This window comes from Coenobita brevimanus, chromosome 105, assembly GCF_032717465.1.
Source record: "Coenobita brevimanus isolate Jiangsu-jjx chromosome 105, ASM3271746v2, whole genome shotgun sequence".
Lineage (NCBI taxonomy): Eukaryota > Metazoa > Arthropoda > Malacostraca > Decapoda > Coenobitidae > Coenobita > Coenobita brevimanus.
In genome coordinates, this window is record NC_137058.1 from 26,495,278 (window position 1) to 26,510,415 (window position 15,138).

The following is a 15,138-nucleotide window of genomic DNA, read 5'->3' on the forward strand; positions in this document are numbered from 1 at the left end:
GGGCAGGAAATCCACTTCTGTATTACTTGCTCGGTCCTTCATGACAGGAGGATGGCTAGGCATGTTGTCCACCACCATGAGAAATCCATTGGCTAAGTTCTCCCTGGAGGCATACTTCATGAGGACACAAGAGAGGTAAGAATGAAAATAGGAAGAACAGATGTAGTACGTCAGCCAGGCCTTCTTGTTTGATTTCCAAATTTCCCCCAAATTCTCCTTAACATAACCACTCAGAGCCCTCGGATTTTCAGAGTGACAGACTAGGAGCGGTTTTAACATGAGGTCACCTTGGCATTGCCCCCCCAGCAGCAGTGTAAGCCGGTCCTTCGAGGCCTTGAACCTCGATGCAGACTTTTCATCTATTGCAAGATATGTCTTGGAAGACATTCTCTTCCAAAAAAGCCTAGTCATGTCAAAATTCAAGACCTGTTTCGCATTGTAGCCACCTTCCGCGATGATCTGCTTAAGCTTGTCAGGACACTGCTGCCGCCACCGCATCCGCACTCGCTGCCTCACCATGCATCCTAACGTTTTGCAGGCTTGCGTCTTAAAATGATCAAACCACCCATGACTAGCCTTAAAGGTTTCACTAGCATCAAGAATGCATCATCTCACCTGTAAGCCATCCCACAGGGAGAGAGCTTTTGTACATATGATTGCCTGACTCATGGATGCCTTCCTCCTGTTCTGATCTTCAACTCATGCGGAGCATCAGCCCCAGCTCCTCCTTCACAGACTCTCTCTGGTGGGTGATATGGGAGTCAGTGAAGGTTGCAACTTTCCCAGTGGCAGCCTTGATAGTCTCCCCCTTCTTGATGATCATCGAGACAGTCGACGGGGCCAGGTGGAGAGCCAAGGCAATGGCACATACGCCCTTGCCTTTGTCGTGGTGCATAAGAAGACGGAGTTTACGAGGGCGCTTTGTGGGAACATCACCAGCACCATCACTAGCAGATCACCTACCACCTTGACTAAGGTCACCACTAGCCTCACCACGTGTAGTGCCCTTACCAGACATGCTCGTTTAATTAGGCCAAAACTAACACAGAATTACACCCCACACACGGTAAGTATCACTGCCCCTCTCGTGGCACTGCTGGGACAGTTACAATTCACTGCCCTACTCATGGCACTACTGGGACACAGTTACAATGCACTATGATAGTGGCTGGCATAATATTGGTAATGTATCACGATTAGGGGTAGGCGAGCGTAAGAGAGATCCTCACTCAGTGATGGGCGGTGCGAGAAGAACGATGTGGGTGCGCAAAGGGTGTGGGGCTGCACAAGTGTTTCTGTGCGTCTTGCCAGGCGGGTGGGCTCAGCTGACTGAGGAAAAGCGTGTGATTCAAACTTTGGGACCATCTCTCCAAGACAATACATCACAGGACACATCGCAAAATCAAGGCTTGGCCATCTTTAGGCAGGGTACGATGGTATTTCTGCCTCCATCATTAAACTGGGGTATCACTTTACCGGGTATCGCATATTGGGCTTTGACTGTATGTTGATCTCTCTATCTGTAGCCAGATGCCATAATCCTGTAAGGGATAGTCATTTGTCTTTGAGGTAGTTGTTTTATGGGGAGGGACACTAACCTTCTGCCAATCTACTTGTTGATACACAGGGAACACATATGGGTTGGTTATATGGTTATCACCCAGCATTGTATGTGGTTTCCTGACTTACAGGAAACAATTAAGCTTGTCACTCAGTGTAAAGCCACCTGAAAAGGAAAGAAGAAGAAGAAGAATGAAAAGTGACCAGAAAGATGGGAGAAATAAGAGAGGAGGGCAGATACGGAAAAAGAATGATGACGGTAAAGGAAGAAGTAGGCAGCACTACATCAAGTGAGTAGATAATGGTCATCACCACCTTCCACCAGCTGTGTTGATACCTTGTATTAAACAGCAGTAGAATTAGTTGTAGTGGGTATAGCCCCAGGTTTGTCTGAATATGAATCCAGTGGACTGCAGGCTGGAGTTGCCCCTTTCTATCCTATTGGGGATAGAGTGGGAGTTGAGAGATGTTTTTATAAACAGTCAGCAGACTTGCCTGGTAATATTAATGCCTCCACATAAAGGCATTCCCTCCCAGCACCATATAGCATACATGAAAATGTTAGGGTGTAATAAGGCAGTAACATTAGCTAAGGATGGGGTGCTCTGAAGCCTCCTGTACCACTTTTATATGGCCCTCACTCACATAAATCCATTTCATCTGCATCAACATATCCATTCTCTCCATGTGACAGACCATTTGACCACACTGTCTTGCATGCTATTTCATTTAGATAGGCCCCAGATGCATGTGTGTGTGTTTGTCTTGGTCGCCTAAAGGTGACTAAGGACAATCTCCAGCAACCTCCCTGTTACATAGTTGGCATAAATGAAAGGTGGAGACGGATCCACTCACTCGATGTAGTGCTGCTTTGGATGTCTGCCCTTTCCTCTCTTCCATCCTTCCTATTCTACCTTTCTTTCTGTGTTTCTTTCCTCTTTCTTCTGCCTACGGGTGACTTTACATTCCCTCTTTTTTCTTTCTTTCCTTCGTTCTTTCCTCTTCCTTGTGCCTGTGGGTGACTCTACACTGAGCGACAAGCCAAATGGTTTCCTGTACACCAGGAAACCATTTCCCACGCTGGGTGGTAACCATATAACCAAATTATGGTACCTGGTGTTTTAGCGGGTAATTAAGGTGCTTGAATTGGATTGAGCCTATGTAGGCTTATATCCAAGGGGTGGTTGGGGTTTATTGTTCACAAAATGCCTCTCAGGGATGAGTGAGGCTGGTTACTCTCATCTTAAATGTCAGGACCAACTTGCCTAGCCCCGGGTTCCTGTGCTCCTTGTGGGGCGTCATAGGATTGGATGATGAATGGATGGAGACGCACTACAGGCCCTGCCTGCATAGTTCCTAACCCAGACGGGAACTGGGATACCCCCAGCCCGATTCCTGTCCAAATCCACATTGATGGAGCCCAGTTGGAATAAATGAAAGGTGGAGATGGACCACAGGCCCTGCCTGCACAGTCGCCAATCCAGACAGGGGAACTGGGACACCCCCTGCCCATTCCTTGCCCAAAGCTGTGTTGCTGGAGCCCACCCCACACCTCCTGTCATGTCTGCCACTAGGTAATGAGGGTGAGGTTTTCTAGCTACATGACGTCCTTGCCAGCACCAATCCCTGTGTCATAGTAGGGTACAATGTGTGGTGTGTAAAGTGCATGTACAGTAATGTAGTGTCCAGGAGACAGTTAGAAAAATATGTTAAGGAGAGTATGCTGACCTCTCCATGTTGGTGACACTCTGAAAAGGTCAGCAAAAGGGGATAGTCAGGAACTAGTCTTGAGGGCTAATGAAATGGGAGCTCCTGTTCTCCCTATCACCAGTTTTCCCATCTTCCTTGGGAGTACCACCCTGGTTGGCTGGAGCTACAACCTATCTATCTATCTATATACCTAGGCTGCTTCCCCCAAGGAAAGGGAGGTAGCCGAGACAGGACGACACACTCCCCATTTACTCATCCATTCAAACACATTCATTCACATCTTAGCCCCAAAGGGGAGAACGGACAGATCCTCACCGCACCACAACGCACAAGGGTCAACTGCGCAATGCAATCAGTGACATCCGCAGCAGGGCCTGACAGCAGAACTGGTTTACCCCTGCCACATCATAACAGACCCATCCCCTTACCCACACCTGACCTGACTAGCTGATCAGACCAAATGTGGGAGAATATCCCCTCAGGGCTGCGTCATCACTTATTCATTCACAATTTCTCTCCACCCATTTCTGTCATGCACAGCCACTCTTCCTTGCTCAACAGACATCCCTCTCGCATCCAGCGCTCTCTTCACACTGTCCATCCATCCTATTCGTGGTCTTCCTCTCAGCCTTACACCTCTCACATCAGATCTAGTTATCTTTTTCACCAATCGCTCATTATCCATTCTCTCCATATGCCCAAACCATCGCAACACCCTCTGCTCAACTCTACCAGCCATCTCCCGAACAACTCCAGTTCTCCTTCGCACTTCATCATTTCGCACCCGATCCATACGCGTCACTCCACACATACTCCTCAGACACCTCATCTCCATTACATTCAAACTTTTCCTCTCTGCTGCACCCATATTCCATGTTTCAGCCCCATATAATGCAGTCGTTACCACAACACCCTCATACAGCCTTCACTTTACATCCATTCTAAGCGAACGACATTTAAACACTTTTTTCATTCCTCCCAGCACCTTTCCTACTTCATTTATTCTAAACTTCACTTCTGCATCTATTCTTCCATCCACAACAACATGTGACCCTAGATATTTAAAACAATCTACCTCCTCAAGCACCTCACCATTCAAAACTATATTCATCCCCCTATCATCTATCAACCTCGTACACTTCATCACTTTACTCTTATTCTCATTTACTTTCAATTTCCTCCTTTCACACACCCTTCCAAACTCCTCTGCCAACTGTCTCAATCTCTACAACCTACTCCCTATAAATAAGTAAATACACTACTCCAGTGATAATCTTTTTTAATGTTTGCACCATTCATTATATTTCTGCAGATCCGTATTATGTTTGGCAATGGACTGCGGCCAAGTATCTGGAAGGAGTTTGAAAATAGATTTAAAATTCCCACGATCTGTGAGTTCTATGGAGCCACCGAGGGAAATGCCAATATCAGTAAGTGGATTCTTAACACTGACATTTTGAATACTATGTTGTCAAGTATTTTTGCTATTACCGGTTAGGCAGTTCATAAAATTGTGAGAAGTTTCCTAGTACAATCTGTGTGATAACTGTGAACTATTCTATTAGGGATCAGATATATATGCTAAGAGTACATTTTTTTTCTCTCAGTTTCAGTGTTCCATTTTGATGATTAGATAATAAACTAGATTGCATTTTTGGTGACTAACAGTATTTCCCAAGCAATTAATAAAGTGTTTGTTTGTTTTTACTCTCAACAGTAAACATGGATGGTAAACCAGGTGCTGTTGGGTTCGTGTCTGTGCTTTTCCCAAGTGTGTACCCAGTGGCGTTACTTAAGGTGAATGAGGAGACCAGGGAACTTGTGAGGGACGAGAATGGCCTGTGTATCCGCTGCAAGCCAGGTGAGGAGAAGAGAGTGGGAGGCTGCATGTTACAGAGTACAACATATAGATATTCTTTATAGACATATACTGTACTGTAATCCCCTCTTTTGGCTTGTAGCTACCATATTTTTCAGTGATGTGTGTGTCATTATGCAGCCTGTTTTTCTGGATATGCAGTTGATAGTTCTCCCATTTTTGTACACTCTTTTCCTTGTTTCTTGATTCTACCTCACCTTTTCCCCAAGGCCAGAAGAAGAAAAAAATCAGGATGATGTGATAGTGATGATGAAGATTCGTATCATTTACAAAGGCTCCAACATGCTTACGTACATCGGCCTTGGTCACCTAATGGCGGTTCTCCATGCTGCTCAGTCTCTCACAGTCTCCCGATTTAGTACCTTATCCCTGAGGTCACATTCTGTGACCATGTCCTAGGTTTTTTCGGTCCACCTCTTTGCAACCCTACCCCGTATGTCCACACTTCTCACTTTCCACACCCTACTGTCATCATCCATCCTCACCACATGCCCAAACCATCTCAGTCTCAATCTACCCCTCCTCATCACAGGGCCAATAGTCTCCAGTTCCATCCTTCCTCTCAACTCTTCAGTCATAATTCTATCCCACCCCCAAGGCCTTGTGTTCAAGATTGCACTACACATCCACCTAATCATTGTGATTTCTGTACATTTGTGCCTACAAATATCCTTTTCCTTTACTGCCCAGATCTCAGTACCATACAGCACTCTTAACATGCTGCATACGAAGAACCCCAAGCACAGGGGAAGAGAGCCCTCTCAATGTCAGGAGAGGCAACAGTTCCCTGAACTTGCTCCAGCTGCACCTCCAGCACATAACATGTCTTCCAAATAACAAACTCTTCCACACACCTCAAGAGACTTGCCAGCTAGATCAATCCCTTCATGCTTAACAGTCTCTGCATGCTCTCCATGACATATCAACTCTGGAATTGTCTCCCTCTGTCTGTGTTTCCTGCTGCCTTTGATCTCCAGTCTTTCAGACACAGTGGTGTCCAGTCATCTCAAAATGAATGGATCTTGAATTTGGCCCCCTGTTATCTTGTTTTTGTTTTTTCTTGAAGGGAGCAATTTGCAGGCCCCTGGCCTTGGTTCCTTCTTCCTTGCATAAAAAAAAAAAAAAAAAAAAAAAAAAAAAAAAATCGCACACGAAATTAGCGTTGTTAAGCAGTCTACCTCTAATACCACAACATCTCTTATGTTCTCACTTATCACAAGCACTGCTCAAGATGGAGTTACTTCCCACACGCTTGTGGCAAACTCCACTTGGCAATGCTGTTTCTTCTTTGACAGTACCACCACTAGCACTAAATATCATCACTTGTATTTTATCCACTTTGACTCTGAAACCCTTATGCTCCGTAATTCTATCTATCTATCTATTGCCAGACGCCTCAATCCCGTTTGGGGTGGCCACAAACAAATCGCCTCCACGTCATCCTGTCCCCCGCCATTTCACTGCCCTGCTCCCAACTCAAACCCCCCTCTCTCATATACCTCTCCACCCCATCCCTCCATCTCATCCTCGGCCTCCCCCTCCCTCTTCCCCCCTCCACCTCACTCACATACACTCTCTTCGTCAGTCTTTCACCCTCCATCCTCTCCACATGGCCAAACCACCTCAGTGTGTTCCTCATAACACTTCCTATCACATCCACACCACAATGCTCCTTTATATCCTCATTCGTCAGCCTGTCTCTCCATGTGACTCCACAGGCTCCTCTTAAATAACTCATTTCCACTGCTCTCACTCTTGACTTGTGTCCTTCCAACAACGTCCAAGCTTCACTTCCATACGTTAGAGTTGGTATCACAATACTGTCAAGTAGTAACTTTTTCACTTCCATGCTCACTTCCCTGTTTCTTATCACTGCTTTCAAAGAACCAGCAACCTTTCTTCCCTGCTGCACCCTTTCAAGCACATCACCCTCTAAACCTCCAATCTTACTCATCACACTACCCAAGTACATAAACTTACTCACATTTTCCAATTCCTCGCCATCCGACCTCACTGTACATTCACTGACTTCACCTCTCTCAAAGACCATCACTTTACTCTTCCCTACATTCACCTTTAGATTCCATTTCTTACACACTCTCCCAAACTCATCCACCAAGCCTTGCAGCTCCCCTTCGTCTTCACTCAACAACACAGTATCATCTGCAAACAACAGTACAGGGAGTTTCCAAACACTATACTCTCTCATCAGGGCCACTCCAACATCCACTACCCTACCTTGTACCTCTTTTATTACCCCATCCATGAACAGATTGAACAACCATGGAGACATGACACATCCCTGTTTCAACCCAACCTCCAAAGAGAAAAATTCACTTAGTTCACCATCCACACGCACTGCAGCCTTAGCACCATCATACATACTCTTCACGCATTCAACAACTTTCCATCTACCCCATATATTCTTAATACTTTCCACAATCCTTGTCTATCCACCCTGTCATATGCTTTCTCCAAATCCATGAAAGCCGCATACAACTTCTTTCCCTTCTCTAGAAACTTTTCCACTAAAGATCTAAGAATGAATATCTGATCTACACAACCTCTCCCCTTCCTAAAGCCTCCCTGTTCTTCTCCAACTAATTCCTCTGTTCTTTCTCTAACTCTGTCAATAAATATCCTACCATACACTTTTCCTATTATACTAAGAAGACAAATGCCCCTATGATTACCACACACTTCTTTTTCCCTTTTTCCTTTGTACAAGGGAATAATTATACCTGACTTCCAATCCTCCGGGACTCTACCTTCCTTCCATGCCAATCTGCACATCTTCCACATCCATTCTACTACTATCTCTCCCCCATGCTTCAGCATTTCACCACACACTCCATCAATTCCTGGTGCTTTCCCCAATTTAACTTTCTTTATTGCTTCCACAACTTCTATCCTACTGATTTCTTCCTGTCTTCTCACCTCCTTCCTTCTCCCAGCCATTCCCCAGCCACTTATACTCGCATTCCTTCCATCCTCTATGTTCAACAATTCCTTAAAGTGTTCTCTCCATCTGTTCACTTTTTCTCCCTTCTCCACTGGTAATCTACCATTTTTATCTTTCACTCCCCTGCTAACCTCACTTCCACCCTGTCTCTCTCTTTTCACCTCTTTCCTGAACATTTTCTTACAGTCCCTCCACTTTACACTCAAATTCCTTCCAAATTCCTCATCCACTCTCTTCTTACTCTCTCTTACTAATCTTTTCACCTCTCTCTTTCTTTCTACATATAACTCTCTCTTCCGCCTCTCAACTTCTTCCACGCCCCTATTTCTCATCCATTCATTGTATGCTTTCTTCTTTTGTGCCACAGCCTGTCTCACTTCTTCAGTCCACCATGCTGTTCCTTGCACCCCCCTCCATCTTCTCTTCCTCCCACACATCACATCACATGCTGCACATATTTCTTCTGTAAATATTCTGCAGACACCTTCCACGTCCCCCATCTGCTCCAATTCATATTTGCCCAATCGTTCCTCCACTTCTCTCTTATACTCTGCCTTTTTCTCATCCTCTTGTAACCTTTCCACTCTCCTTGCAACTACTCCTTCCTCTCGTCTTTCCCTTCTTCTGTACCTCCATCTTACTTGTATCCTAATTCTGGCCACCACCAAGTAGTGGTCAGAAAGTCCACTCCCCCAACCTCTATAAGCTCTTGCATCCATTACACATCTTCGCATCCTTTCATCCACACACACATAATCAATCATTGCCTTTCTTTCATTCAGTTCACCACCCACCCTTCTCATCACTCGCCATGTATACCTGTGGATCATTTTATGCCTGAAGAGGGTATTGGCTATCACCAACCCCCTCCCAGCACAAATGTCCACTAACGCACTGCCATTCTCATCTATCGCAGCAGGCACACCCCACTCACCAACTATTCTATCCACCTTCACTTTCCCTACTTTACCATTCATATCACCGATCAAAAACACTCTCTCATTCCTTCCAAACTTTTCCATGCACACTTCCACATTTGTCCAGAACTCTTCTTTCACTCTGCTATATCGGACAAGAGCATGATAGATGAGTGTAGAGTTTTGTAGATGTCTGTGAGCGTTGTGCCTTGCGAGAAAATGTAGAAGAGAGTAAAGTGATGGTAATCAAGAGAGAAGGTGACTCCCAGTGTGATGTTGTAGTGAATAGTGAGAGACACGAACTGGTGAGAGTTGAGATACATGGGTACAGTGATAGAAAAGAGGAAAATGTGCAAATAAAGTGGAAAATAGAGTGGCACAAGGAAGAAAAGTAGCGGGTACTATGAAGGCCTTGATAAAAAACAGAGGCTTGTGTGTTGCAGCTGCACGAGGCTTACATGAAGGAGTATTAGTGCCAACTTTAACATGTAAATGTAGTAGTAGTAGTAGTAGTTGTTCCCTAGGCAGTGTGGCCGGACAGCCCCGAGTCCCTTAGGAAGGCCATGGCCGAGACCGGGCTTTCCCACAGAGCTCTCAAAGAGTGTATGTTGTGTTGTTGGCATAGGTGATTGTGTGCAATGCAGTCTTCCATAATGTGCTTAATAGTATGGGGTGCTGTGTTGCATCCTGGACAGGCATCAGCAACAGAGTCATCCAGCCTCTTCTGGTAGCTTAAGAGGGCTTGATGGTGCCTACATCTCAGCCTGGCCAGGTGGACCCTGTCCTCACGAGGAAAATAGGATTCAGAAGGGTGGATATCAGGAGGCCGTGCATGCAGCTGTGTGTTGTCTTTAAGTGACTGAATGGAGCAGCGAGTGATCTGAGTGTGGATATGCTTCTGGAAGCTGGTTTGAGGTGGGCGAGGGGGGAGAGATGACAGTATTTGTGTATGGTATCGTGTGCTGGGTGTTGTTTTGATGTTCCTTGGTGTGAGTGGATGTGCTGCCATGTACTGTAATGGATGTTGTGGGTTTATGGAGGCTGCAGCAAGAAACTGGGTGCCTCTCATGTCTAGGTGATCCTTGACTTTGAGGACTTTGGTTTCTTGATGTAGGTGGTCTGTGGGTGTAGTAGCTGTGCAGCCTGTGATTATTTTTAGGGCCTTGTTCTGTATGGTCTGTAGAGTGTTGTTGTGCGTTTTGGTGAGGTTAGAAGCCCAGGCAGGGCTTGCATAATTCGTCACTGAATGTATGTATTGTTTGTATACTGTGGTGGTGGTTTCTTTGTTGTGTCCGAATGTTGTATGGGCAAGTGACCTCAAAACATTGAGTCTTGGTGTTATTTTATTTTTAATGTTTGTGATGTGTTGTTTAAATGACATTGATTTATTGTATGTTACACCAATGATTTTGGGTGTGTGTGTGTGCGGTAGGGGGTTGTTGTTTATGGTGAGGTGTGGGATGTGACTGTGTTCTGCTTTCCAGCTTGTGAGAAGAGTCACTGTAGATTTGGCTGGGGCTATTTTGTTTGTTGTGAACCATTCGTGTAGTGTGTTGAGGTAAGGTTGCATGATGTGTGCAGCTGTGTTTGCATTTTGGTGCGTACATGTAAGTGTCATATCATCTGCATAGGAAGCTGTGTGTATCTGTGGGGTGTGGGTACATCGTGCATGTATAGGTTAAAGAGTGTAGGGGACAAAACAGATCTTTGGGGGATGCCGTTTGTGAAGTTTCTGATGTTAGAAGACTGACCAGCAAATGTTACATGTGCACATCTGCCTGCTAAGTAGTTTGCCAGCCATCTTTTTGTGTTATTGTGTGTGTTTGTGTTGAGTATTTTGTTTGTGAGGTTGTGGTGGCATCAAAAGCTTTGCTAATGTCTAGTGTGACTAGGAGTGTTCTGTGTGGTGGCCTAGCTGAATTCATGCCATCAAAAACTCTCTGTGTAAGGTCTGTAAGAAGGTTGTTTGTAGAGTGTAGTGGCCTAAAGCCATGTTGTGACTGGGCTAGGGGAATGTGAGGTGTGAGTACCAATCGTTCAGTGACTTTAGAGGGGGTGCAGAGGAGTGTGATGGGGCGATGTGAGGAGGGTAGCGTGGGGTCTTTGTTGGGTTTAGGGATAGTGATGATATTGCCATGCTTCCAGATGTTGGGTATTATGTTGTGTGAGTAGCTGTAGTTTGATATGTTGGTGAGTGCTTGTATGCCTTGTGGTCCTAGGTGTTTAAGGTGAATGTTGCTTATGTTGTCTGGTCCACAGGCAAATGAGTGCTTGAGGTTGTTAATGATGTGCTTTGTCTGGTTGTAAGTGAAAGGTGCGTAGTCTGGGTCTGTGGGGAACTGTCTCTTACGTCGGATGATACGTCGGTCTTCGGGATGGGGGTTTAGATGGCTGACTTGTGAAAAGTGATTGATGAGAGTGTTTGCTTGTTGTTTGTTTGAGGGTATGATGTCTCTTGTTGTGATGGCAGCGTGTGATTATGTGGTATTGCTGTTGGAAAGTGTGATGCTGTTTAGTGTTTTGTAGAGTTTACTGATATTTGTTTTGTGGTCAAGTGTTTGGAGGTAATTTTTCCAGTTTAGTGTTTGCTGTTCTGATATTTTATTGTTTATTTGAGTGTTGAGTTCTTGTATTTGTTGTATGGTGTCTTGTGTATGGGGTGTTGGGGAGTGTCGCAGTGTGTCCCGTTGTCTGATGAGGCCTTGAATTTCTGGTGTGAAGTTGGGGTTGTATTTCTTTCTGTTGCCTCTAGGGATGTGTCTTTTGTCTGCATTTTGTATGATTGTATTGAAAGTGTTCACAGTGGTGTTGATGTTTATGATGGGTGTACTGTTTAGTGTTTTGAAATATTGTTCTGTTTCAGTTACAAAGGCCTCCCAGTTGGCTCTCATATAATTAGTGTATGTGTGTTTGTGGCCAGGTGGGGTGATTCTGGTTTTGGTAATGATGATGATTGGGAGGTGATCAGAGCACATGTGAATGTAAGACTATGATGTGGCATGAAAATGAAAAGTCAAGAGTAAGAGCAGTGGAGATGGGACTGCAGAGGAATGTACTGTATGTGGAGTACAGAGAGTTGATTGGATATGGAATAATGTGATTTGTGAAAGATGCAGAGTGAAGAAGTCTGTGGACACCAGACTTGAAGAGAGTGTACTGAGATGGTTTGGTCATGTTGAGAGAATGGATAACGATAGAGTGATGAAAATGTTATATCTGAGCGAATTTGAAGGAGGGAGGAGGCGAGGTAGGTCAAGGGAAAGGTGGAGGGATATGGTGGATGAGTGTGTGAGGAAGAGAGGTATGAAAAGTTGATGACGGTAGGGGACTGACAAGAGAGCGAGCTGGCAGGATGAATGTTATGAGAAGAAGTGCATGATCGGGGATTTGGCACCCCCTTTTATCGTGACAGCATTCAGATTGACTCTGTCAGATAGGTACAGGTATATGTGAAGCTACAGAACATGGTGAAATTTGGGGTGGCTGTTTGATGGAGCCAGGATTCCATGGACTTGAATGATGAGTGAATGGAAGCATGGCCCATTGGACTGGGAAAATGTAGGCTGTCTGGACATTGCTACTCCTCACCCTGCCCAAGGGTGGGAAAGGAGGTCCAGGTGATGATGATGATGATGATGGTGATTATTATTATTATTATTATTATTATTATTCTAGGTGAACCAGGAGAATTCATTGGGAAAATTGTAAAGAACGACCCTTTGAGAGACTTCCATGGCTATGCTGACAAGACAGCAACAACCAAGAAGGTCGCGAGAGATGTATTCACCAAAGGAGACTATGCTTTCCTATCAGGTTAGTGTTTGTTGAATTTGGATTGACCTCATGATAGATGATGTGGAGTGTGCAGGTATTGATGTTAATACCTTTGTGGTGGAGTCAAGGGCTTGCATGGTGAGTGAATGAGAGTGTGGCCCATTTAACCCCTCCTTGGCCCACCGTGGGAAATTTGCTGGGACCCACAGGCTGAGAAGGGGGCTGATTTTTCAAGTTTCGAAAATCAATTTTCTTTTCTTGCCAAATTGAAGAGAAACATCAGATGCACCTGGCAGTGCAATTTTGAGCTTCCTAGACCCATCCTGTGCTGTGCAGTGAAGTGCAGAAAGTGCACAAATTTACACATGATACCGGTCACACCTAGATATTGCTGTGACAAAACCGTGTTTTTTATTTATTTATTTTTTTACAAAAACACAATGTTAGTGATGGTGAAATGGTGTTAGATGACTAGATATGTGTATTTCGAAGTTTATCAATACAGTACATATTATGTGAGGTTTCAGTTTAAAAAATATATATATGAATTTATTTAGCATTTTTTGGTGTTTATTGTGTTTATGATAGTATCAACTTATTTTTGTAGTCTGAGTGGTGGAGTTTGTGGGAAAAAGAAGGTGAGAGATTATGTTTTTAGACCTAATTGAGATAAAGGTCATCCCTTGAGTGTACAAGGTGAACAGTGAGGGCTGAAATGCAAGATGACCTGTGATTCGCACCTCTCACGAGATGATTGACGGGAAGAGAAAGGAGGCCTTTCCACCTGCCAAAACATCACGTGAACACAGCAGATGTTGCTGTAATGCTAGTGCTAGGCAAAAAATGTGTAAAATGATCCAAACCAGTACAACAAGCCTGAGGAAATAGATAAAGATACCCCCCAAAATTTATTTTTCTCTTATTTTCATGTCTTTAATGTTTATGCCTGTATTTATTTATAATCATTAAATGGGTGGTTGTGTGTATCGCACGGGAGAAGAAAGATGGTATTTTCTGTCTGGGTTGATATAATGGGTGTAGCTGTGTGTTTTAGACATGGTCATGAGTGAAGATGTCCATTCATCATGGCAGCAGGCACTGAACTGACAGATGAGGTGTGTGGGAGTGTAGTGAAGGTCAGTCTCAAGACGTCCAAGACGTTCATCTACTTCCCAAAATTTTTACAGTTTTCTACAAGTTGCGCTACATCAACGCCAATGGCCACGTGACGGTAAAACGTTGTTCGATGCCGGCAGCCACGGAGAGGTTAAGGCAGACTTTTACTAGCTCTCCTACTGGAAGGCTTATTCCTGCTGTCTGGGTCCTACCTTACCCCATCTTTAGGTGGAAAAAGAGGTCTGGATTGTGGTGGTGGTGGTGGTGATGGTGGCAGCAGTGGCAGTGACAGGGTGAAGTCTATCTATCTATCTGCCTTTACTTGGTGGATATTTTTGTTCATTGGCAGCTTATTTCCCATAGCTCAATGGCTGAATATGAAATCCTGTGGCTCCACATCCTTTTCATAGCACTTCCTTGTGAACAGCATCATATTCTAGTGTTGATTTCTTGTTATAGCACAATCTTCATCCTTCATGATGGAGAGATGGCAGTTTTAAGCCAACCTGAAATGAAAAGAGTATAGTGTGAGTGTAGTTTCACTTGGGGAGTGACAGTCAAGTTGTGCAAAGCTGGAAGAGGTATATAGGGTGACACCTTTTAGAATCAGTTCTTGTTATCTCCAGATGATTTATTCAGTTTATGATATACTTTTGATTAGGAGGGATTCTACTTCCCTGGCAGCCTTTAGATGACAGAAACACCTCCATGCATTCCTTCTTTCCTCCCACCCTTGACCCTTTAGTCTGGTGACCTAATTCTTATATACTTTAATGGTCACTGCTCCTCTGAACTGTCTGCTTGCATTCCTCCACCTCTACAACGGGCATGTAGCACCCGTCTAGCAGCAAACTCTCATCCCTTTTCTGTCCAACTCTCTAATGCAAGAGTTAACCGTTACTCCCAGTCCTTCATTTATGCGACAGGTCAACTCTGGAACTGTCTCCCTCTCTCTGTATTTCCTGCTGCCTATGATCTCCAGTCTTTCAAACACAGTGTGTCCAGGCATCTCGAAATGAATGGATCTAGAATTTGGCTCTCTTTTGTATTTTGTTTTTCTCTTGGAGGGAACTCTTACTGCGGGCTCATGGCCTTTGGTTCTTTCTTCCTCGCATTAAAAAAAAAAAAAACTATGACATGTCTGCGTGGTGTCATGGTCCTGTAGTGGCCACCACCAGCGTCCACTATAATAGTTTCCCCTGCAGTCACTTCCTTTGGTG

The 15,138-nt window shown here is 44.6% G+C and overlaps 1 protein-coding gene across 2 annotated transcripts in view; it reads left to right on the plus strand.

The window, feature by feature from the left end:
• Window positions 1–15,138, plus strand: part of LOC145416290 (long-chain fatty acid transport protein 4-like) — a 148,038-nt gene that overhangs the window by 93,370 nt on the left and 39,530 nt on the right. For both annotated transcript variants that reach the window (XM_080285288.1, XM_080285289.1), the window contains 3 exons: window positions 4,583–4,700; window positions 4,988–5,131; window positions 12,704–12,841. In XM_080285288.1, the coding sequence (XP_080141414.1) occupies window positions 4,583–4,700; window positions 4,988–5,131; window positions 12,704–12,841 (400 nt within the window). The remainder of the gene's footprint in view (window positions 1–4,582; window positions 4,701–4,987; window positions 5,132–12,703; window positions 12,842–15,138) is intronic.